Source organism: Schistocerca serialis, chromosome 9, assembly GCF_023864345.2.
Source record: "Schistocerca serialis cubense isolate TAMUIC-IGC-003099 chromosome 9, iqSchSeri2.2, whole genome shotgun sequence".
Lineage (NCBI taxonomy): Eukaryota > Metazoa > Arthropoda > Insecta > Orthoptera > Acrididae > Schistocerca > Schistocerca serialis.
The window spans coordinates 39,706,531-39,731,610 of NC_064646.1; the positions used below are offsets into that span (position 1 = coordinate 39,706,531).

A 25,080-nucleotide genomic window follows, 5' to 3' on the forward strand; every position below is an offset into this window, starting at 1 on the left:
GATAACTTCGTACAGACCTTTCGTCGGGTTGTCACCGGGTACAGCCTGGTTCGTCATCACTCCAAATGGCTCGTTTCCACTGATGCAATTTCCAGTGCTCTCTCTCTTTACATCACTTGAAGCTTCGCTTAGCGCTTGCTAGACGTGACCCGCTTCATTGCTGTTGTGGAGGGAGTGCATTTGACGTTGTCACAGTACTCCGATTTCGTGGTTCGGTAAAATTCAGTAAACGTTGTGGGAAGTAAGCTTTCACGTGTAATAAATTGAGTCCGGGTTAATTAAGTCTTACACAAATCACTGCCAAATACTTCCTTTAAACGTGGCGCAGTAGCGATATGCTACCGAGTTTGGCGGGTCGGCTTATAGCAGGGCCGGCCAGAAATTGTGCACGCGTGCGGTGCCCCTGCCCATGTGCAACTTCCGGGTCACAGCGTGCGCGCCGCAGCCGTCAGCGTCCATGCAGTGCGTGTTTCTACGCACGCATGTCGCTTTATCCACTTGCTGGGGTACTCTGTACCGGCGCATTCTAGTGCTCTTTCCACAGCTTGCCAGCCAACCATGGGAAGGTATTTCGCGTATTAAACATTTAAAATACTGTCACAGTCTACTCATTGAGACGTCTACTTTTATGTTAACAGATTAACCCCCAGTTAACAACCGTGGGTTTTTTTTAAGGCAGCTTGACTGACGGCACGTAAATACGCGTAATATTTTTGATCTAGTATTTACGAAAGAGAGCACTTAGCGACTTCCAATGAACCTGATTCATGATTTCAAATAACATTAAACTAATGCAAGGTTTCCTATAACTAATTCTCGGTGCCCTCAGTTACACCCACATAATTTCTGTCTCACTGACCTCTGAACAGAATGATAACCGCAGACATCTCGATGATCACCTGTTATTTCAATACCATTATTGCTACATCTTTCATCAGTTACGTCTGAAATCTGCATAATAACCGACAATTAGGTGAGTGTTATGCTTTATCGACTTCAGCTGAGAGTAGCCCTTCACAAATTAAAAAAAAAAAATCCCTAAATGTAAGTATACATTGGAACAATCGGTTTAATGACCAACTTTCCTGATAATAATGTAACATGGAGCAGAATGAGGCAATAATGCACAGTTAGTATACAATAATTTTTAATTATGAAACGAATAAATCCATACAAGTTTATCACTGGTCATGAAGAATTGATAATCGAGTTTATGTGTCTCATCCATTTTCTTAAGGACATTTAATTTTGCTTGCCGTTCTTCACTGTTGAGTACACTACATTCGTTTTTGTGATATTTATTGTAGTGTCTTTCAATTGAAAACTTACGCTGGCCGCCTATTATTCGGCGGCACAGCAAACATTGTGAGTTTTCACCAACGGATACAAAAAAGAATTGCAGTTCCCAGTCATTTTTAAACGACTGAGAACATACATCTCCCGTCCTTTGCTTTTCACAGTACCTGGTATTTCTCAGTACTTCTCTGTTAAGGTTACGGTTACCAGGGGTAAACGAGACTGGGTATGTTGCGCTCTTGCTTGCACCACATAAACAGGGAAGTGGAGCCGCCGCCGTTCACTTAGGACACATGTCTAATAACAGATGTCGCTGTAGCTCGCTGTCGCACACGTGCGCACATGTGCAGCACTTCCGCACGTCTGCACCCTGTGCAGCGTTTGGCCGGCCCTGGCTTATAGTGTTCGGGGCTGATTCGGGTAGCTGGACTACAGAGCAAACTTTCCACCCAGTATACTTCTATTATCGGTATTATAATGGTCCCGTCATTGTGATAAGTGTACTGTGAGGAACTAATCGGTATCGAGCGGGGTCAGTTTGCAACACACATGTCAGCTATGATGCAGGAGTCGATTGTGGAGCAGAATATCTCTGCACCAGACTCGGCCGCACTGAAAACATACGTGCATCGGCGGAATGGGTCCTGCGAAGAAACCGGACTGGCGCTGCACGAAGAACCTGCGATGACTTCCGGGACGTCGCCGTAGCTGCTTTACAGAAGGTGGCAGATAACTAGAGATTTACCACCCTCTCCTCATGGACTCCCTCCTTCGAAGAGTGCAGACCTGGAAGGCCTTTGAAAGGAATACAGGGTGTCCAGAAAAGGACTCCCTGATTTCAAAATTAAATATCTCGAAAACAAAGATCGATAGAGGAATGCAGTAAACGGTATGTTTATTGTGAAAGCTGTAAGAAGTTTATAAAGCAGTTTGAAATAATAGTTACAAAAGCTGCTAACAGATGGCGCTGTAATCGCCATACGTAATGCCTAGTATAAATAGTGATCCGAAGCCCAGAGCGATCAGTTCCACTATTGAAACGTGAAAGGAGGTTAGTGTACCGAAGGAAGAGTCCTACGGCAACAAGGCGACGTTTTCAAGCACGATTTAATGTTCCAAAAGGATCCGATGCGAAAACCATTCGTACGCTCTTCGCAAAATTTCAACGAACAGGCAGTGTAACTGACGATCTAGTGGAGCATGTTGGCCGCAAGCAAACCGCAGTTACGCCTGAAAATATCGCCACAGTTTCTGGAATTATTCAGCGAAATCCAATGTCATCCGTCCGTAGAATTGCATCTGAGATTGGTTTGAAGCGTTCCAGCACGCATAAAATACTGAGAAAGAGCCTACACATGTTTCCATTCAAAATTCAAACGCACCAGGCCATACCCGTACGAGCTGTGCAACAAAGGGTTGCCTTTGCTAATCAGATGCTCACAATGATTGATAGTGAAGGATTTGATGTTCGCTGCATCTGGTTTACATATGAAGCACACTTCCACCTGAATGGATACGTGAATAAGCAGAACTGGCGATTTTGGGGTTCCGAAAAGCCATATTGGTGTGAATCGAAACCCCTGTATTCTGCTAAAGTTACTGTGTGGGCTGCAGTATGCAGCAGAGGCATTATTGACCCTTTTTTCATTCGAGAAACGGTCACTGGTGCACGTTACGTTGCAATTTTGGAACAATTTGTCGCCACACACCAAGCGTTAGAGGATCGACCAGGTACTGAATGGTTTATGCAAGATGGAGCCCGACCACATCGGTCCGAATAAGTGTTTCGCTTTCTTGAGGAATACTTGGGGAATCGAGTCATTGCTTTGGAATATCCCAAATTTACTGGTGCAGGCATGGATTGGCCTCCATATTCGCCGGATTTGACTCCCTGTGACTTTTTTTTGTGGGGCACAGTGAAAGACACGGTCTACCCGAAGCATCCCGGCACGCTGGACGAGCTTGAATCGGCGATCTCTGTGGCATGTGAATCCATTTCGGTTGAGACACTACGAAATGTGACGGCGAATTTCATTCTTCGTTTGCACCACCTCTGTAGTGCCAATGGTGAACATTTTGAAAACATTGTGATGTGATTGTTTACAAAGATTGTTTTCATACGATTATTTCACTTATGTAAGCTGATATGAGCTGTACAGCGTACAGCACCATCTGTTTGCAGCTTTTGTAACTATTATTTCAAACTGCTGTATAAACTTCTTACAGCTTTCACAATAAACATACCGTTTACTGCATTCCTCTATCGATCTTTGTTTTAGAGATATTTAATTTTGAAATCAGGGAGCCCTTTTCTGGACACCCTGTATTAAGTGCTAAAGAAACCACATGTAGAGTCCCTTTTGGGGTCCGAGAAACTCTTACTATGAACCGCGAACCGTTCGTTCAGTTAACTTCGTGTTTTCTATAGATTACACACATTGACGGAGTAAAACAAAAACCATTTGATGTAACATATAGAAGAACAATAAAAAGCGAAGCTATCGAGGACGAAATGCAAGAAATTTAAGAGAATCTACATCCAAGGGAAGAATGAAAATAAAAAGAGGACAATTGCGACGGTGATGATGGTGATTGATTTAGACACTGACGATACTTGTACGTAAGTAACAGATGCTTTTCCGACCTGTAGCATTTTCCCAAGGATCCCATTTGTAGTATTCCGTGACGGCTCCTTTTGAAAAATGGAAGCTATTTACATCAGATAATTGTTTTGCTGCTACAGAATGGTACGCAAAATCGTTTGAATAACTCGAGAGTTGTACTATAGGACATGAATAATGTGATTACTAGAACCACTAACCGCATTTGCAGAAGTCAGATTTAATACAGTACTGGTGATGCATCATCGTAATAAAATTTTACATCAGAATAAGTACAAAAACGAATTATTTGAACTGCTTGTACACTGTAATTCATACACTGTTAAATATTTTCTTCTAGCTGAAACACGCAGCATTTTATTGAGTTACGTGCAATAGTGCCTCCCTTCCTTCCTCTATCCTATCAGTCGATCGACGAAGTATTATTTAGAAATTTTTTTTTACTGTTTCATTTATGAAGTTTCCGGAACTTTCGGGAAAACTGTAGCATCTGTCTGGTAGGTTACTATTTGTCAGTCGCACAGTCGTCCAACTTTGGTCTCCTTTTTGTGTTTTGTCACTTTTGAAGTATGACATGCCGTGTCAAACTTCATTACAAAATTTCGCGATTTCCTATCTCTCTGGAAAAGCCCTTGAAGAAAATTAGCTGCTCTAACAACATTTGGAAATTGGAGCAGCTAATTACGCTGAAATCCATATCGCGGTGTAACGTTCTAGAGAAAGGAATCGAGCTGTTATTTAATTTTTACACAGTACATGTGGAAATGACGTGAACGTAATTTTTGTTGAAATCCACAGGTACCGCGAGAACGCCCAGCGGCTGTCTAGGATCTTCAACGATCGCCCGATGAAGCCGCTAGACGAGGCTGTCTACTGGACAGAGTACGTGATCAGGCACCAGGGGGCACCACACCTCAGGTCCGCGGCGCTGGACCTCACCTGGTACCAGTACTTCCTGCTAGATGTCGTCGCCGTGCTGGTAGCCGCGGCCGCGGTGCTGCTCCTAGCGGTGGGGATCGCAATCAGGGCCGTGTTGCGGCTATTCGCCGGCAAGACGGCAGCGCCGCCTCAAACCGCGAAGAAATCAAAGAAGACGCACAAGAAGGATTGAGCTTACTTAGTGTACAGTGTTTTTACATCTGACATCAGCTCTGTGAAAATTTCAAGCTGAGAAATGCTCATTATTCATACTCATGTCCGCGTAAAATAAATCGCCCATCTTCTGCTTTCTTCATACGGTGATGAAATGTTGCATTAGACCTTACAAACGCTTCTCAAGTACACTGGCGAACTAATCGCAATACAGGTAACAGAACTACTTCAGAGAGTAGTGTGTCAGACGCACTGTGACGTCTTTCAGCTGCGAATAACTTTAACATATTGGTCTCGAAAACCTCCATAAATGAGGATAGTACAGTGGAAACGCGATTAACCGTCATCTTCGGGACCGTGGTCGTGACGGTTGAGCGAATAGACGGATAACAGAAACACTGTATTCCTCCAAAACATAACCTCAATCAATTATTTTATGTATAGACACATATCACTCTCACAGTAATACAATAATATTTCGGAGCGAAAACAAATTAAACACGATTGTAATAGCAAGTAAAACTATTTATTACATGATAAAAACATCCGTACATTAGGTATAAAAGTACCAAAATGCGTAATGTACTGACTGTACTGTACATAAACTTACAGGTGAAATACTTTATCTAGCTTGGAAATAGTCAGTCAATTTCTTCTGCCTTTTTGACGTTCGAGCTTTCACTGCGGCAGTATTTCGTATTTTTCGGAGCAGTAGTGCCTGCATTGCATTAGCCTCTTCTTGACTTTCAAACCATTCTATACACTTGGACAGCACTTTTTCGGCCTCTGAATGGCTAATAGTTTGTTTTTCTTCATGGTTTGAACACTCGTCTTCATCAGCCCCTTCTTCTTCTTCTTCTTCTTCTTTGGTGGCACTTACGCTGGCAACAATTTCGTCATCACTCAAAATCTGAAAACCCCCATCCACTTTGTCACACTCTAACCTCTCTGATACTTCTTCTGACGTCAGATTTGTGCTGATTTGTAAATTATTGCACAAATTGACCATCTCGTCAACTGTCACACACTCAATGTAAACAACACGTTTACGTTTTTCAGACATTTTATCAAGTCATTGTATCACACACACCTACACTAAATACGGTAGTGTAAAATATTATTCAACAATGCTTATTCAAGTGGAAAACACGTAACACGGCACAGCCCGCTAGATACACTGCGACAATTACAGTCTTCTCGTCGGCCGGTGTGGCCGAGCGGTTCTAGGCGCTTCAGTCTGGAATCGCGCGACCACTACGGTCGCAGGTTCGAATCCCTCGGGCATGGATGTGTGTAATGTCCTTAGGTTAGCTAGGTTTAAGTAGTTCTAAGTTCTAGGGGACTGATGACCTCAGATGTTGAGTCCCATACTGCTCAGAGCCATTTGAACCATTTGAACAGTCTTCTCGCAACAACTGGAAACCGATCAAGTGAGACAAAGATAAGAAAAGCGGGAGATGTGTTAACACGTTAACTGAAGGTCATATTTTATGTACCATTCTACGGCGGGCGGGTACATTCGCTTCCCACTAAAATAGAGTAAATAAACAAAGCGAACGCGTCACTGCACCTTAGAGCATTCTGTTATTACAGTATTATTATGCCGTTACAGCAATGACGGTTAACAGAAACTGACGGTTTAAAGAGCGACGGTTAATCGAGTTTTTACTGTAATGTAAGAGTTGACGTACACGTCAGTTTTTATTACTGTAATAGTGACACGGCCTTAATAAAAGCAATAAAAATTATTATACAGTCTCATCCAAAAATCTAGGGATTCAGCTGCAAATATTGTACTCAGATGGGGATAGGAGACTCACTTATGCGTGTGATGTCTGTGTCATTTGGAAACAACAGTATGACATCCGAGTCAGCTTAGATACGCTTTCTGAGGAAATGGGGTGGTGGATTGGCAGGGCGTGTGGGGAGCAGGGGGTTAAACCTTGTTCGACTTACGATCACGTCAAAAATTAAGTTACACATACTGGCTATTTGTGAATCCATTAACTATTGCCGCAATTGAATACAGACGGGATTGAATTTATAGTGTGACACTCATGAAGAGTAGTACAACACCAGAAACCAGAACAGAGCAGCAAAAAAGTGCTACAATCCGTCCATCATAAAAATAAGCCTGATGTCAAGATTGCACTATGTATTCTTCCGGGTTTGCTGTAACCTCGTTGGATTTCCGTTTCACGTGGTGGGACTGCAACCAAGCTGTCTCGAGTACAGTCGAGTACGATAATAATGGTACGTTTTGTGCTGTGAGTTACGTGCACATCGACTTGGCGGTAATACCGGCGCATTTAGCTTGGACAGCACTGGCCAGTCATCTAGTACAGCTAGCCTGCAGTGACGCGGCCAGCTGCAGTTCACACGTAAAACGAGACGAGCAGAGGTGCAATACAGCTTCGAACGTCATTTAATTTTTTAGGAGAATGAAATAATACACTGCAAATCTCCCGCAATACGTTCCTTAGACTACTAGACGAAAACCGCAACACGTTCTCGTTTTTAGCTAACGGGCTATTGTAATTAAAAACAAGAATGATGAAAGAATGAGATTTTCAGTCTGCAGCGGAGTGTGCGTTGATATGAAACTTCCTGGCAGATTAAAACTGTGTGCCAGACCGAGACTCGAACTCGGGACCTTTGCCTTTCGCGGGCAAGTGCTCTACCAACTTTTTTTTTTCGTATTGTTGGTTATTGATCATTGTGTTCGGTCGTTCCGGACGTCGCAAGTCATCCTGTCCAAGTTCGGTGGTTGATCCTTCCACTCAGTTTTTTATTACAGAGGCCAACCGGCTCTCTGACCGAACACGCTGAGCTACCGTGCTGGCAAAAACCAACTGAGCTACCCATGCATGACTCACGCCCCGTCCTCACAGCTTTACTTCTGCCGGTACCTCGTCTCCTACCTTCCAAACTTAACAGAAGCTCAGGAGAGGCAAAGGTCCCGAGTTCGAGTCTCGGTCCGGCACATAGTTTTAAACTGCCAGGAAGTTTCAAGAATGATGAAAATTTCTGACGTAACCACAGGGTAATTTTTCTACATATGCTGTGTGTAACGTAAGAGAGTACTGAAGGATTTCACCGTATAGTTAAATATTGAAGCTACTGAAGGTATTACTTACAGTCAGTCGCCTGGAAATCTCATAGCTCCTTCCTTATCAGAATCCGATAAATACATTTCAGTTCTGGAAGTGTCACCTGCTACGTTGATAACGTGCCTATCAACAATAGCATCGACGAAGCCAACAAGGCGCAGCATTTTCTCTCGTTTTATAACGAGCCGTTCTATAGCCCACCAGCGTTCGGCAGTGACGGGTGAAAAAGCCGCGTGAGTTTGTTCCAGTTCGTCTGACAGCTTAACAGTCTTGTTACTTCTCGGGCCAAGTCCCGCAGCTTGGTTCCAGATCAGTAACAAATGTAATAATGCAGCATTTATATGATGTGCTCGATGCTGTGAAAATGGTTGTTCTTTATGTTTCTACGATACTTATGTACCTCTGTGGTATGAAACGATGGACAGAATCCAAATAATGAGAACTTGGTTTTTCATTTTCGCCTTAAAAATTAAATTGTTATGTTTTCTTAATTTAAACAACTTTTATGAACAGTCTTTCATAGCAAATCGATAATTAAGAATTTGTATTTGAAATGGAAGCTGGAATTTGGGTCCAATACGTAATTAGAAACAAGAAGACGTGCATTATTCATAAAAATGATCATGAATTTTACATTTACCAGATGTAGGTATTTCAAATTGACCGAGGAAAAAGATGACGCACAGGAGACTTGAAGCAGCGTACCATGAACTGCTCTTGCTCATCGATCTATTTCGTTATCGATTCCGCTACAAAGCCGATTTGGTGTTGTGAGTCAACTGTACATAATACAGTCCCTCGGAGAACTACAAAGCCGATTATCTCTATAAATTTATGGAAAACATTAAGAACAACCTATTTCTCGGTACTTTTTAACCGTCTCCCACTACGGGTCAAGAAGAAGCCTCAGCCATTTTCATACTGCGAGTTAACAGCGTGACAATCTGGGCAAAACGCTGCACAGGCTATCACGGTACACGATTTTTGAAATACAAACTACGTAGCTAAAGCATGTTTAAGAAAAACGTTGATGGTTGTTAATACATTTGAATACCTCAATGTTTCATTTAATTTAACTTAGTAATAAGATATCTAATACATAAGTAGGACCTACTTCTAAGAGCGTAACAACACCAGTGTACGTGTGCTACGGCTTCTGACAAATCATCGCGTTTGTGTTTGTTTACATCAGGTTTATTGTTATGATTGTAAGTAGGCTGTTTAGGTTTTTATGTTGGTAACGGCACGTAGCGCTCTGTATGAAAATCACTGGCTGTGCTGTGTGCAGTCTGAGGCTGGTCGGCATTGTTGCAGTAGTTGCTATTGTAGCGTTGGGCAGTTGGCTGTTAACAGCGCGTAGCGTTGCGCAGTTGGAGGTGAGCCGCCAGCAGTGGTGGATGTGGGGAGAGAGATGGCGGAGTTTTGAGAGTGGATGATCTGGACGTCTGTCCATCAGAGACAGTAAATTTGTAAGACTGGATGTCATGAACTGATATACATATTATGATTTTTGAACGCTATTAAGGTAAATACATTGTTTGTTCTTTATCAAAATCTTTCATTTGCTAACTATGCCTATCAGTAGTTAGTCCCTTCAGTAGTTGGAATCTTTTATTTAGCTGGTAGTAGTGGCTCTCGTTGTATTGCAGTAGTTCGAGTAACGAAAATTTTTGTGAGGTAAGTGATTCATGACAGGAATAGGTTATTGTTAGTCAAGGCCATTCTTTTGTAGGGATTTTTGAAAGTCAGATTGCGTTGCGCTAAAAATATTGTGTGTCAGTTTAGTGTTGATCAGAATAATTAAAGAGAGTAATGTCTGAGTACTTTCAGTTTTGCTCAGCTGTTTGAAAATCAAATAATGTAAGTGGTTTATCAGCACAGGCATTTATAATTTTTCTAAGGGGACGTTTCATGATGAATGGTTTATACAGGGTGAAAAGTATTTAAACCGACAAACTCTGGGAGGTTGTAGGGGACATCAAAACAAATATTTTTCCCTAATGTCATTTTTTCTTATGAGGAGTGTTTAAATCGGTAGAGGAAGATTTATCTGGCGGCAAATTAATTAAACCAAAAAACACTTTTCCATTTCTTTATGACCAATAGACAACACATTAACACAACCCAATTTCAATATAGTAGATTTTCAAAAACGCCTCCATTGACATGTAAACAAAGGTTACACCGTCAGATCATGTTCTGTCTGACACGGGCAAAAACCGCAGGTGTATCCTGAATTGTTCCTGCTGCTGCTACTATCCAGGCAACCAGATCCTCTCCTGTTGCAACGGGAGTTGTGTAAACAGGGTTGCGCATCTATCCCCAAACAAAAAGTCCAGAGGGGACATGTCTGGGGATTGAGCAGGCCATGGTACAGGGAACTGTCTGTCTAGGAATCGACGCACACGACGACTGAAATGTGCCGGTGCCCCGTCATGTTGGAACCACATGCATTGTCTTGTAGGGAGCGGGACGTCTTCCAGAAATTCTGCCAATGCTCTGGCGAGAAAATTGTAATAGTGCCTGCCATTTAATGGCCTAGGTAGCAGATGCGGCCCAATTAAAGAGTCCCCAACAACTCCGACCCACACATTAATGAAGAACCGCAGTTGATGAGCGCTCGTAACTGTGGCATGCGGGTTATCCTCACTCCAAACATGCGAATTGTGCGTGTTGAAGACTTCTTCACGCCCGAATGTTGCGTCATCGGTAAACAACACAGAGGATGGATATGTAGGATGCATTTCACACTGTTCCAGGTACCACTGCGAAAACTGTGCTCTGGGTGGATAATCAACTGGTTCCAGGTTGTGGACACGCTGTAAGTGAAATGGACGTAACAATTGCTCTCGAAGGACTGTTCTTACATTTCTCTGATTCATCCCCATGTTACGTGCAATTGCACTAGTGCTGATTGAAGGATCCCGCTCCACATGCTGCAAAACAGCTTCCTCAAATTGCAGCATTCTTACTATGCGACGGCGTCTCTTTCCAGGTAATCTGCTAAATGGCTCGGTCTCAAGCAGACGTTGGTACACAGCAGCAAAGGTCGTATGATGCGGGATACAGGGATTAGGATATTGTTGTTGATAAACCCGCTGTACAGCTCGTCCGTTGTGGTACACTACGTAGTACGCACCAACCGTATCTGTGTACTCACTCCAGGTGTATCGCCCGATTAGTAAACAGAGACAATGCACTACTACACGGGTGGACGGCAGTTGCCTGCAACTGAAGAGCGTAATACGCCCACTAACAACTGAAGAGCGTAATATGGCCTCCACTGGTTTAAATAATCCTCATAGGAAAAAATGAGATTAGGGAAAAATATTAGTGAACACAATTAATTACACAGACACAATTCACTTCTCTGTACAAGCTTGTGCAAACCAAAGCTAAAGTAAATCGTTTGTGCAGAGAGTAACTCCTGCTGTGGCTGGCATATCCAATAGTCACTGCGGCTGCGGCTGTGGTAATATTGAAAATTAACTGGATAGGTAAGGTATCAGATGAAGAGCTATCAGAATGAATGTATGAAGAAAGATCTTTTGGACAATATACCAGGATGAGGGGTAGATAAATCCTACATCTGTTATGGCGTCCATTAATAGTTAATAAGCCACTGTGTGGAGATACACAGGAGCCAAATTGAAGGCACAGCTGAAGACTAGGACATGCTAGCACACGCCTGAGCAGACGTTCTTACGCAGTCTATGGTCAAAAGATGGCAAATATAGAAATTACACACGGTACAAAGTAATACGTCTGAGAAGTAGAGTGTATTACACTTACAATACCTTATTTTTCATTAGTCACCATCGTTTTCTCTAGCGATGAACGATAATCGGAGAAACTCCATTACTTATTTTACACATATGTTACTAGACAAACGCGACCGCTGCCAACTGATCTTCGGTACTGAAACATAACATAATACGTGGAAAGAGACATTGTGACTCACCTGCATGGAATGTGTTGGCTTGGTGTATGTGCAAGCACAATTGCCTTTTGATATTGACAGCAAATGAAATAGTCAGACTGGTTGGTTTCTAAGACGTCTGTAAAAATGTTGTCTATTGTTGCCTAAACGTCAACCATCATCGGTTTAAGAAATGAACGCAGAAAGCTTTGTTATGCACTTCTTCAAATATGGGCATTAGACTTTCTTATGACTCGGGGCGGGCGGTGGAATCGATTACAATCAGTTGAATGTTTACTATTATATTTCTGGTGTGCTGGTGACTGTGGCCTGTGTAACACAAAGCATTGTACACACCACCCCCATACAGCAAAAATAGTAGATACATCGAGGTTATAGAGGACTTGTTCCTTATCTCGTGTGGCATACGACAGAGTCGTGGAAGGCGACTTGAACAGTATAACATGTGTCGAAACTAGAGTTGTAAAACTGCTTTAGACTACCATAAAGAAGCGTAGTCTACGGTAGTTTACCTAGTAGCTTTGTCCAATTAAGGTCATACAAGCATTACCTATACGCCGGTTATGTCGGATAGCTGTTGGGCGTTATCTCGTAATAATCACTTTCTTTATGTAGCGATCAGTGTCTTACTAGACTCCCCTAAAAACTAGAAGTGGTGAACCGTCCAGAAACTGAATAACGATATATAAAGGAAGATTTTTCTTCTGCATAGTTGTGCTCCTGTCAGTTAGGTAAGAATAAACATTATTTACAGCCAAACTAAAATTATCGCTGTTTAATTCAGCTTTTTTCGAAAATTATTGATGTGTAACGTGAAGCAGAGTGCTAAGTTCCTATGGTAGCAAACTGCTGAGTTCATCGGTCCCTAGTCTTCCTCCCTAATTAATCCAAGTGAAACTAACTTACGCTAAGGACAACTTACACACCCATGCACGAGGGAGGACTCGAACCTCCGACGGGGGCAGCCGCACGAACCGTGGCAAGGCGCCCGAGACCGCGCGGCTAAAACGCGTGGCGTGAAACAAAGTGATGTTGTTACAATAAAAATAACGAAAACAATACAGATTTATCATACACCAGTAGGAAACGCAATTTCTCCAATAAAAAGATAAAAGGAAAAATAAAATCACCGCTGGCCGGCCGAAGTGGTCGTGCGGTTAAAGGCGCTGCAGTCTGGAACCGCAAGACCGCTACAGTCGCAGGTTCGAATCCTGCCTCGGGCATGGATGTTTGTGATGTCCTTAGGTTAGTTAGGTTTAATTAGTTCTAAGTTCTAGAGGACTAATGACCTCAGCAGTTGAGTCCCATAGTGCTCAGAGCCATTTGAACCATTTTTGAAAATCACCGCAAAACTTACTACTTAAGGCCGGCCGCGGTGGTCTCGCGGTTAAGGCGCTCAGTCCGGAACCGCGCGACTGCTACGGTCGCAGGTTCGAATCCTGCCTCGGGCATGGATGTGTGTGATGTCCTTAGGTTTAAGTAGTTCTAAGTTCTAGGGGACTGATGACCACACAAGTTAAGTCCCATAGTGCCCAGAGCCATTTGAACCATTTTTACTACTTAAGAATAAACATTTACAGCAAAACTAAAGTTATCGGTGTTTAGTTCAGTTTTTTTCGAAAATTGTTGATGGGTAAGGTGAAACAGAGCGATGTTTTTGTAGTAAAAATAAAGAAAACAATAGCGATTTGTCATACAGCAGTAGAAAATGCTCTTACCTCAACAAAAAGGTAAAAGGAAAAATAAAAACACCGCAAAACAAACATACATCAAACATCACTTGAATACTTCGACGGACGATGGTAAAACATGCTGTTAGTTTACAAAAAGCATTCGCATTTAACCAATAACGGCAAAAGCTGTTCGGTTTAATCACGACGAGGAACGTTCCTGTAGTAGTTCCAAGTACTGTTGATGCGACTACGAGTTACGCGTACGAATACTAGTTTGGTTCCTTAAAAGCGCAGGAGTTACGCGATCAGCTTATTGTTATTATTTATAAAATGCAATTCATATTCTGTAAGGATTAAAATGGACCAAAAGTGAATGCTGTCCGGTTTTAATTACGCAAAATGGCTCTGAGCACTATGGGACTTGACATCTGTGGTCATCAGTCTCCTAGAACTTAGAACTACTTAAACCTAACTAGCCTAAGGACATCACACACATCCATGCCCGAGGCAGGATTCGAACCTGCGACCGTAGCAGTCGCGCGGTTCCGGACTGAGCGCCTAGAACCGCTAGACCACCGCGGCCGGCTTTAATTACGCAAAAAAAAAAAAAAAAAAAAAAAAAAAAAAGAACTGAGTCGAAAGGTCAACAAACGAACTTGAACGGATGTCTTGTGACGTCCGTCCAGACCAAACGCAACGAACTATATCGAACAAAATGAAAGAAAAAAAAAGGACCCGGGTTCGATTCCCTGCTGGGTCGGAGATTTCCTCCGGTCACGGACTGGGTGTTGTGTTGTCATAATCATCATCGTTTCATACCCAACGACGCGCAAGTCGCCGAAGTGGCGCCAGAGGCTTCGTCTACTCTGTGACGGTCTTGGCTGCAGATTTCTAGACTTGTGCTATTGGGTGGGGAATTGTAGGACGCCCCTAGATAGGTCAGGGGTGCACTACACACAAAGGAAGCGGCTACTCGGGTAGCAGAGTACTTGTGCCGTTCACATGGGTTTTTTTTAGGCTGGGCAGTAGGGCGAGGTGTCCTGATGAACGCTCTCCAGTCGACGTGCAGGCAGGGAAATCAGGACGCACTCAGTGTAAAGATACTTCGGCTATCAAGATATTAGCAGTAAATTTTCAGAGTGTTCGGAATAAAGTTCCTGAATTTACTGCCCTCCAGCAAGCGTGTGGCGCGCAAATTATTCTCGGGACTGAGACCTGGCTGAACCCTGAGATAAGTTCTGAAATATTTAGTGAGGGCTGGAACGGGTATCGGAAAGACAGATTACACACCGTAGGAGGCGGTGTCTTCATTGCAATTGACAAAAATATTGTGACTACTGAGGTCGAAGTAGAGTGTGATTGTATAGATAAATGTAAATTAATGCAGATGAATAGGAAAAAGAATCCTGTAATGTTTGAATACTCCATTAGTAGTGTAGCGCTTGACACAGTCACGTCGATTAAATATTTGGGCGTAACATTGCAGAGCGATATGAAGTGGGACAAGCATGTAATGGCAGTTGTGGGAAGGCGGATGGTCGTCTTCGGTTCATTGGTAGAATTTTGGGAAGATGTGGTTCATCTGTGAAGGAGACCGCTTATAGAATGCTGGTGCGACCTATTCTTGAGTACTGCTCCAGCGTTTGGGATCCGGATCAGGTCGGATTGAGGGAGGACATAGAAGCAATTCAAAGACGGGCTGCTAGACTTGTTACTGCTAGGTTTGATCATCACGCGAGGGTTACGGAAATGCTTCAGGAACTCGGGTGGGAGTCTCTGGAGGAAAGCAGGCGTTCTTTTCGTGAATCGCTACTGAGGAAATTTAGAGAACCAGCGTTTGAGGCTGACTGCAGTACAATTTTACTGCAGCCAACATACATTTCGCGGAAAGACCACAAAGATAAGATAAGAGGGATTAGGGCTCGTACAGAGGCATATACGCAGTCATTTTTCCCTCGTTCTGTTTGGGAGTGGAACAGGGAGAGAAGATGCTAGTTTTGGTACGAGATACCCTCCGCCACGCACCGTATGGTGGATTGCGGAGTATGTATGTACACGTAGGTGTAGACTTGCACCCGGCGAACGGTCTAGTCGACGGGAGGCCCTAGTCACACGACATTTTACTTACCGTCACAATTATGGCCCAAATTTTCCCGCAGGGTCAATTGCTGAGGCTGATATCTTGCTGGTGTGCTTTCTTTCTCCTTACAACATAAGGTCAAGTTAGTGGCGTTTCCTTGTTAATATATAAAGTTCTTGATAGACGACCAATATCCGGAAATGTACTGTTTGGATGTGGAGTAAGTTGAGGGATGGGATTACTTTTAAACCTTCCGCTTCGCGGTATGTGCACAAACTGAGAAGTCCCTGTTGTAATTATGACGTCACATGACATGTTCGCCCGACTACGAGAAGAGGCTGGCGCGTTGGTAGCGAGCAGCAGCGCTGACACGCATCACTCCCGACGCCCCGTCCCGCCACGTGGAGGGCACCCCGACGCCGAGTGCTCCAGACACTGACCGCGCCACAGTCCTCTGTATCCGCCGTGTGCGTGCCGTGATGCGGCAGATTTGAAACAGATACCATCTTCAGACGTGTTTCTCTTACGAATGTACATTTGTAAGGTGGGCATGTCAGTTTGGTTTTTGTACGATATCGATGGGCACTTCAGAGAGAGAGAGAGAGAGAGAGAGAGAGAGAGCGAGTCAAGTTACTGTTAAACAACATTTCGTCTTGTGGAAGCATAGTCTTTGCCTCTGTGCAGTCCGATACATTCTTAGTTGACGTGTGGCAGGCGATAGACGCATTTAGTAGTGCTGTGCTGTCTTGTGACTGTATTTCTTAGATGAAGAAAGATTGATTGTAAAGGACAGCAAGGACGAATATAATTTTTATACTGAAAGACGAAAAGAACATAAATTTTGAGTAACGTTATTTTATTTAAAGAAAAGAGGTTTGAGGTAAGACTGTAGCACTGCGCAGCTAATTTGTTGTAATGTTTATTGTCAGGTAGTTGACTTTGTTCGCTTGGGACCACCGCACTTTCCTCACTCATGCAGTAACATATCAACTGATTAACCTTTTCGGCTTTTAGAGAAATTCTCTGTTAACGTTGCACCCTTTTTAAATCATTGTTCATTTTGCTAAGCATAGTATTATTCAGACCAGTGTTAGGTGTAAAGATTGCGTGAAGATTTACTCTGTCTTTTTGAACACATACTTCATTCTAAAATCGCTGACTTGGAAAATCATTACATAGGAGCAGTTAATCTCCCCATCCCACGATTTATAGAAGGTTTATCATTAAGCATTACCACATTGCACCATGTGGTATGCGAAAGTTTGAATATCATTTGGAAATTTTATTTAAAAATCGAAACCTTGCTTCGCCGTTGCCTACTTGCTGTTTGCTATTGTCCTTTCGAGAAACCTGCAACAATCTTGTCAGCATGCGAGGTAGGACCAGGTAATTGTTTTACTTCAGTTGCGCATTTAATATAAAGGCAAGTTTTATTTAGACCAATTACAGTTCAGTTCAAATTAGTTTCTCTTTACTCAAAGGTAGCGTACGCCTTTAAGTTGGATAGCAGTTTGTGGGTACATTGTTTTGGTAATACGTGTACTTTTTATAGAGTGGGAGGTAAACTGCGCTAAGTTTCATACAAAAAAAAAGTAGTGGGGAACTTACACTGGCATGACTTTCTTACCAAAAGCTTATCTACTAAGTGCCCTCGACATCTACGTCTTTATGGTTACTCCGCACATCACACTCAACTGCCTCGAAGGGGGTTCATGGAATCAAGCTCACAATTATTTTCTGTCGTTCCAGTCTCGAAAAGCACGCGCATATACGGACTCCTATATCTTTCCGTGCTAGTTCTCATTTCTTGTATTTTATTATGGTCATCGTTTCTCCCTTCGTAGGTCGGTGTCAACAAAATATTTTCATAGTCGGAGAAGAAATTTCGTTGTTGAAATTTCATGAAAAGGTCCCGCCGCAACGAAAAACGCCTTTGTTCTAACGATGTCCACCCCAAACCCTGTATCATTTCAGTGACACTCTCTCCTCTATTGCACGGTAATACAAAACGTGCTGCCCTTCACTGGACTTTCTCGAAGTACTTCGTTGATCCCACACCGCGGTATTCTAAAAGAGGACGGACAAGCGTAATGTAAGCAGTGTCTTTACCAGATCTGTTGCATCTACTAACTGTTCAGCCAATAAAACGCAGTCCTTGGTTAGCTTCCCCACAACATGTGTTCTTTCCAACTTAAGTTGTTCGCAATTGTAATTCCTAGTACTAACGGCCTTTACATTAGACTGATTTATCGTGTAACCGAAGTTTAATGGATTCCTTTTGGCACTCATGTGCATGACCTCACATTTTCCGTTATTTGCTAGTCAGTTCCCAATTTTTGCACCATACAGATATCTTTTATAAATCGTTTTGACATTTGTTTTAATCTTGTGACAACTTTACTAGACGATAAACGACAGCACCATCTGCAAACAAGCTAAGGCGGTTGCTCAGATTGTCTCCTAAATCGTTTATATAGATGAGGAGCAACAGAGGGCCTGTAACACTACCTGGGAGAACGCCAGAAATCATTTCAGTTTTACTCGATCACTTTCCGTCGATTACTACCAAGTGTGACCTCTCTGACAGGAAACCACGAATCCAGTGACATAACGGTATTCCATAAACACGCAATTTCATTACAAGCCGCTTGTGAGGTACAACATCAAAAGATTTCTGGAAATCGAGACATACGGCATCAATCTGACATTTCTTCTCAGTACCACTCATCACTCAGTAAAGAGCTAGCTGTGTTTCGCTACAAGGATGTTTTCTTTGTGTCAATAGAAGCTTCTCTTCGAGATAATTTGTAATGTTCGAACACAATATATGTCCCAAAATTCTGTTGCATATCAACGTTAATGGTATGGGCCTGCCTGTCTTGAATAATGGTGTGACCTGCATAACTTTCCAGCCTTTGAGTAGACATCTTTCGTGGAGCGAACAGTTGTATATGATTGTTGTTAAGTATGGAGCTATTGCATCAGCATACTCTGAAAGGAACCTCATTGGCATACAGTCTGGACCGGAGGGTTTGCTTTTATTAAGTAATTTAAGTTGTTTCATTAGTCCGAGGATATTTACTTCTAAGTTACTCATGTTGGTAGCTGCTCTTGATTAGAATTCTGGAATATTTACTTCGTCTTCTTTCAAATTCAAATGGCTCCAAGCACTGTGGGACTTAACATCTGAGGTCATCAGTCCCCTAGACTTAGAACTACTTAAACCTAACCAACCTAAGGACATCACATACATCCATGCCCGAGGCAGGATTAGAACCTGCGACCGTAGCAGCAGCGCAGTTCCAGACTGAAGCGCCTAGAACCGTTCGGTCACAACGGCCGGCCTCGTCTTCTTTGGTGAACGAGTTCAGGAAGGCTGTGTTTAGTAACTCTGCTTTGGTAGCATTGCCATCGATAGTATTTCCATTGGTATCGCGCATGGGTTTTGTGTTGCCGCTAACGTACTTTATATACAAAGAGAATCTCTTTGGATTTGCTACCAGGTTTCGAGACAACGGTTCGCTCCGTCGTTTGTTAATTTATTTAGTATAAATCTCTCAGCTGCTGTCGATACTATTTTTTTGAAGCAAGCCACATCTGGTCTACGCTTACATTGTTGATTTGGGATGTGTGGAGATTGTCTCTCACGAAGGCATCAAGCGAATTTTTGTCTGCTTTTCTGCATAGATTTGTTTTTGGTGGATTTGGAAGTTACGGTATTCAGTCTCGTTGCTACAACCCTGTGTTCAGTAATGTAGGAATGTGTTCACCAAACAACGCTCGTTATTAGCTCAGGATTACTTCTTACTAATAGGCTACAGCCTCTAGAAGCAGGTAATAGAAATTGTAAACCTCCCTGTATGTGTAGAGGGTGTACCGTTTTATCTTGAGCACGCCAATCAACTTTTTGTACAGAAGCAAAATAAAAAAAAGCAACAGATCAAGCAAATGTTGTTAAACTACCAGGGATGGAGTAACCTACATGACTGCCGTTGTTGCTGCTATCTTCCTTACGAAGATATGAACACCAGTACATCTTTTGTAATATTAGCCTGTACTTTTTTACGGTAATGCGCGTCCTCTCCTAGGTCCTGTTCAAAATCAAATCGCAGTGTATCATTCATGTAAACATGGCGTTATTAAAAACGTAACGCAAAACTGTCTTTCACTCTCCTGTACTGCTACCGCACAGTTCCAGGTAGCCGGGGTATGTTAAGTCGTCGACTTCGTGGAGTTGACAGTAAACAAATGGAAACACAAGGAAAATCACATCCATCATTCCGTGATTCGTCCTCAGAGTAACGTTTGTGTAAGTACGACGTAGAAATGAAGAAAGGAAGGAGATTAGCGTTTAACGATCTTAGGTCACTGGAAACGGGCCGGCCGCTGTGGCCGACCTGTTCTAGGCGCTTCAGTCCGGAAACGCGCAGCTGCTACGGTCGCAGGTTTGACTCCTGCCTCGGGCATGGATGTGTGTGATGTCCTTAGGTTAGTTAGGTTTAAGTCGTTCTAAGTCTAGGGGACTGATGACCTCAGATGTTAAGTCCCATACTGCTTAGAGCCATTTGAACAATTTTTCACTGGAGACGGAACACGAGCTCGGAATTTTTCAAGGACAAAGAAGGAACTCGGTCATGTCATTGCAATGAACCATCCTGGTATTTGCCTGGAACAGTTTAAGGAAATCATGGAAAAACTAAATCTACATGGCTGGACGCGGATTAGACCATCGTCCTGCCAAATGCGAAACGAAGTCAAGGCAAAAATGATACTCATCTAAGGAGGTTGTAACACAGCAGAACAGTTGCCGTAATAATGGTTTCCTATATACGACGCGGGTGCATGTAAGACAGCGCAGCGGTACTTTTAAATGATTTGTTGTGTCCAAAACGCCTGAAGCTTCCCTCGGTACAAGTTGTATGGCGATTGCGTTGTCTCTGGTTGAAACAGTCGGTTTCGTGGAACGCTAAAACAAGACGTGGAAACGCCGCTGGGTTGATCGCTTCATGTCGGGACGTCGCTGAATGTTGAGTTGCTCTGCCTGAGTAGCGACACGATAACCTTGAACCACCGCAGAAGAGAAGTAATGGCGACGCTGTTTTTAGTCGAGGATCTACATCTACATCTACACACGTACTCCGCAACCCACCATACGGTGCGTCGCGGAGGGTACCTCGTACCAAAACTAGCATCTTCTCTCCCTGTTCCACTCCCAAACTGAACGAGGGAAAAATGGCTGCCTATATTCCTCTGTACGAGCCCTAATCTCTCTTATCTTATCTTTGTGGTCTTTCCAAGAAATATAAATTGGCGGCAGTAAAATTGTACTGCAGCCAGCTTCAAACACTGGTTCTCTAAATTTCCTCAGTAGCGATTCACGAAAAGAACGCCTCCTTTCCTCCAGAGACTCCCACCCGAGTTCCTGAAGCATTTCCGTAACACTCGCTTGATGATCAAACCTACCAGTAACAAATCTAGCTGCCCGCCTCTGAATTGCTTCTATGTCCTCCCTCAATTCGACCTTGATAGGGATCCCAAACGCTCGAGCAGTACCCAAGAACAGGTCGTATTAGTGTTTTATAAGCGGTCTCCTTTACAGGTGAACCACATCTTCCCAAAATTATGCCAATGAACCGAAGACGACTATCCGCCTTCCCCACAACTGCCATTACATGCTTGTCCCACTTCATATCGCTCTGCAATGTTACGCCCAAATATTTAATCGATGTGACTGTGTCAAGCGCTACACTACTAATGGAGTATTCAAACATTACGGGATTCTTTTTCCTATTCATCTGTATTAATTTACATCTATCTATATTTAGAGTTAGCTGCCATTCTTTACACCTATCACAAATCCTGTCCAAGTCATCTTGTGCCCTCCAGTCACTCAACGACGGCACCTTCCCGTACACCACAGCATCATCAGCAAACAGCCGCACATTGCTATCCACCCTATCGAAAAGATCATTTATGTAGATAGAAAACAACGGCGGATCTACCACACTTCCCTGGGGCACTCCAGATGATACCCTCACCTCCGATGAACACTCACCATCGAGGACAACGTACTGGATTCTATTACTTAAGAAGTCTTCGAGCCACTCACATTCTTGGGAACCAATCCCATATTCCCGTACCTTTGTTAGGAGTCTGCAGTGGGCCACCGAGTCAAACGCTTTCCGGAAGTCTTGGAATATGGGAATATGGCATGCGTCTGATACCCTCCATCCACGGTTCGCAAGATATCATGTGAAAAAAGGGCGAGTTGCGTTTCGCAGGAGTGATGCTACCTAAAGCCGTGCTGATGCATGGAGAGCAACTTCTCTGTCTCAAGGAAATTCGTTATATTCGAACTGAGAATATGTTCGAGAATCCTGCAACAAACCGATGTTAAGGATGTTGTTACTGTTGTTGTTGTGGTCTCCAGTCCTGAGACTGGTTTGATGCAGCTCTCCATGCTACTCTGTCCTGTGTAAGCTTCTTCATCTCCCAATACCTACTGCAACCTACATCCTTCATAATCTGCTTAGTGTATTCATCTCTTGGTCTCCCTCTACGATTTTTACCCTCCACGCTGCCCTCCAGTACTAAATTGGTGATCCCTTGATGCCTCAGAACATGTCTTACCATGTTCTTCTAGTCAAGGTGTGCCACAAACTCCTCTTCTCCCCAATCCTATTCAATACTTCCTCATTAGTCATGTGATCTACCCAGCTAATCTTCAGCATTCTTCTGTAGCACCAGATTTCTAAAGCATCTATTCTCTTCTTGTCCAAACTATTTATCGTCCATCTTTCACTTCCATACGTGGCTACACTCCATACCAATACTTTCAGAAATGACTTCCTGACACTTAAATCTATACTCGATGTTAACAAATTTCTCTTCTTCAGAAACACTTTCCTTGCCATTGCTACTCTACATTTTATATACTCTGTACTTCGACCATCATCAGTTTTTTTGCTCCCCAAATAGCAAAACTCCTTTACTATTTTAAGTGTCTCATTTCCTAATCTAATTCCCTCAGCATCACCCGACTTCATTCGATTACATTCCATTATCCTCGTTTCGCTTTTGTTGATGTTCATCTTATATCCTGCTTTCAAGACACTATCCATTCCGTTCAACTGCTCTTCCAAGTCCTTTGCTGTCTCTGACAGAATTACAATGTCATCGGCGAACCTCAAACTTTTTATTTCTTCTCCATGGATTTTAATTCCTACTCCGAATTTTTCTTTTGTTTTCTTCACTGCTTGCTCAATATACAGATTGAATAACATTGGGGAGAGGCTACAACCCTGTCTCACTCCCTTCCCAACCACTGCTTCCCTTTCATGTCCCTCGACTCTTATAACTGCCATGTTAAGGATATTGGTCTGAAATTTTGAAGATCCGCCCTTTTACCCTTCTTATTGCCTTTATTGTACACAGATTACATTGTCCATACTTTGCTTCGGACAGAGCATGTTGCAGGCGGTCAAGGTGACTGGAGCACTGTGCGGATGAGCTCTCTTAGCGGCGACCAATACCGAAGGCGGCCGGCGGCATAAATGCGTGGTGGGGTGCAGGCAAGTGGTGTGGCACACGCAGATGGTACGGTCCAGGTGCATGGTGGGGCGCAGGTGGTGCACGGTGGTGCACGCTAGTGGAGGTGGAAGGGTGTGCCGACTGCAGGGTGGCTCCCAGAGAGAGGCGCGCGGCTGCGAGGCCGGGCAGCGGGCATTTAGCAGGTGCGCGCTTTAGGACTGCGCCTCTAACCGGCGGCCCGCTAACTCGGCCATCAGCGCCCCAGCGCCACAGCACTGCAGCCGCGGCGCGGTCCAGCAGCGGACGGCGGCCGTAACCTGGCAACGGGACCAGTAGTAGTACAGGGTACTGTTCAATCTCCTCCCCCTGCCAACCCCCACCCCCTCTGCGAACCACCCAGTCAACCACCTTCATCAGCTGCTGCAAAAAGCGTTTCCATCCACAGACTAGCATCATGGACCGGCCAGGTTTCGACGAATTTTATATTCATCATCTTCTGGCCTGATGACGAAACAATAGTCCCTCTACACTCGTAAGGCACTTGCACGCCTTCTTCCGAGGCAGTGTAACAGCAGTCGCGCTTTTTCTGCAACTCCTGTCGTATTCGATGTTCTAGTTGACTGTCTTTTAGTCATTGTAGCCTTCTGAAGGTGGCAGGGGTAAAATACAGGGAGCGAAGGGCTATTTACAATTTGTACAGAAACCAGATGGCAGTTATAAGAGTCGAGGGACACGAAAGGGAAGCAGTGGTTGGGAAGGGAGTGAGACTGGGTTGTAGACTCTCCCCGATGCTGTTCAATCTGTATATTGAGCAAGCAGTAAAGGAAACAAAAGAACAATTCGGAGTAGGCATTAAAATCCGTGGATAACAAATAAAAACTTTGAGGTTCGCCGATGACATTGTAATTCTGTCAGAGACAGCAAAGGACTTGGAAGAGCAGTTGAACGGAATGGACAGTGTCTTGAAAGGAGGGTATAAGATGAACATCAACAAAAGCAAAACGAGGATAATGGAATGTAGTCGAATTAAGTCGGGTGATGCTGAGGGAATTAGATTAGAATATGAGACACTTAAAGTAGTAAAGGAGTTTTGCTATTTGGGGAGCAAAATAACTGATGATGGTCGAAGTAGAGAGGATATAAAATGTAGACTGGCAATGGCAAGGAAAGCGTTTCTGAAGAAGATAAATTTGTTAACATCGAGTATTGATTTAAGTGTCAGGAAGTTGTTCCTGAAAGTATTTGTATGGTGTGTAGCCATGTATGGAAGTGAAACATGGACGATAAATAGTTTGGACAGGAAGAGAATAGAAGCTTTCGAAATGTGGTGCTACAGAAGAATGCTGAAGATTAGATGGGTAGATCACATAACTAATGAGGAGGTATTGCATAGAATTGATGAATTTGTGGCACAACTTGACTAGAAGAAGGGATCGGTTGGTAGGACATGTTCTGAAGCATCAATGGATCACCAATTTAGTATTGGAGGGCAGCGTGGAGGGTAAAAATCGTAGAGGGAGACCAAGAGATGAATACACTAAGCAGATTCAGAAGGATATAGGCTGCAGTAGGTACTGGGAGATGAAGAAGCTTGCACAGGATAGGGTAGCATGGAGAGCTGCATCAAACCAGTCTCAGGACTGAAGACCACAACAACAACAGCCTCCACTGTTGCCGGGATCCTTTCCCCTGTGTCGCCACATCAGGTCTGGCCGTATGGTGGCGGCGGCTGCGGGTC

The 25,080-nt window shown here is 43.5% G+C and overlaps 1 protein-coding gene across 12 annotated transcripts in view; it reads left to right on the forward strand.

Annotated features, from left to right (window-relative positions):
- Window positions 1–25,080, forward strand: part of LOC126419835 (UDP-glycosyltransferase UGT5-like) — a 640,482-nt gene that overhangs the window by 136,009 nt on the left and 479,393 nt on the right. The window contains exon 6 of one of the 12 annotated variants that reach the window (XM_050087071.1): window positions 4,716–5,151. The exons of the other annotated variants lie outside the window; for them this stretch is intronic. Within the exon in view, the coding sequence (XP_049943028.1) occupies window positions 4,716–5,028 (313 nt within the window). The 3' untranslated portion in view covers window positions 5,029–5,151. Of the gene's footprint in view, window positions 1–4,715; window positions 5,152–25,080 lie in introns of those variants that run through there. 12 annotated transcript variants of the gene reach the window in all.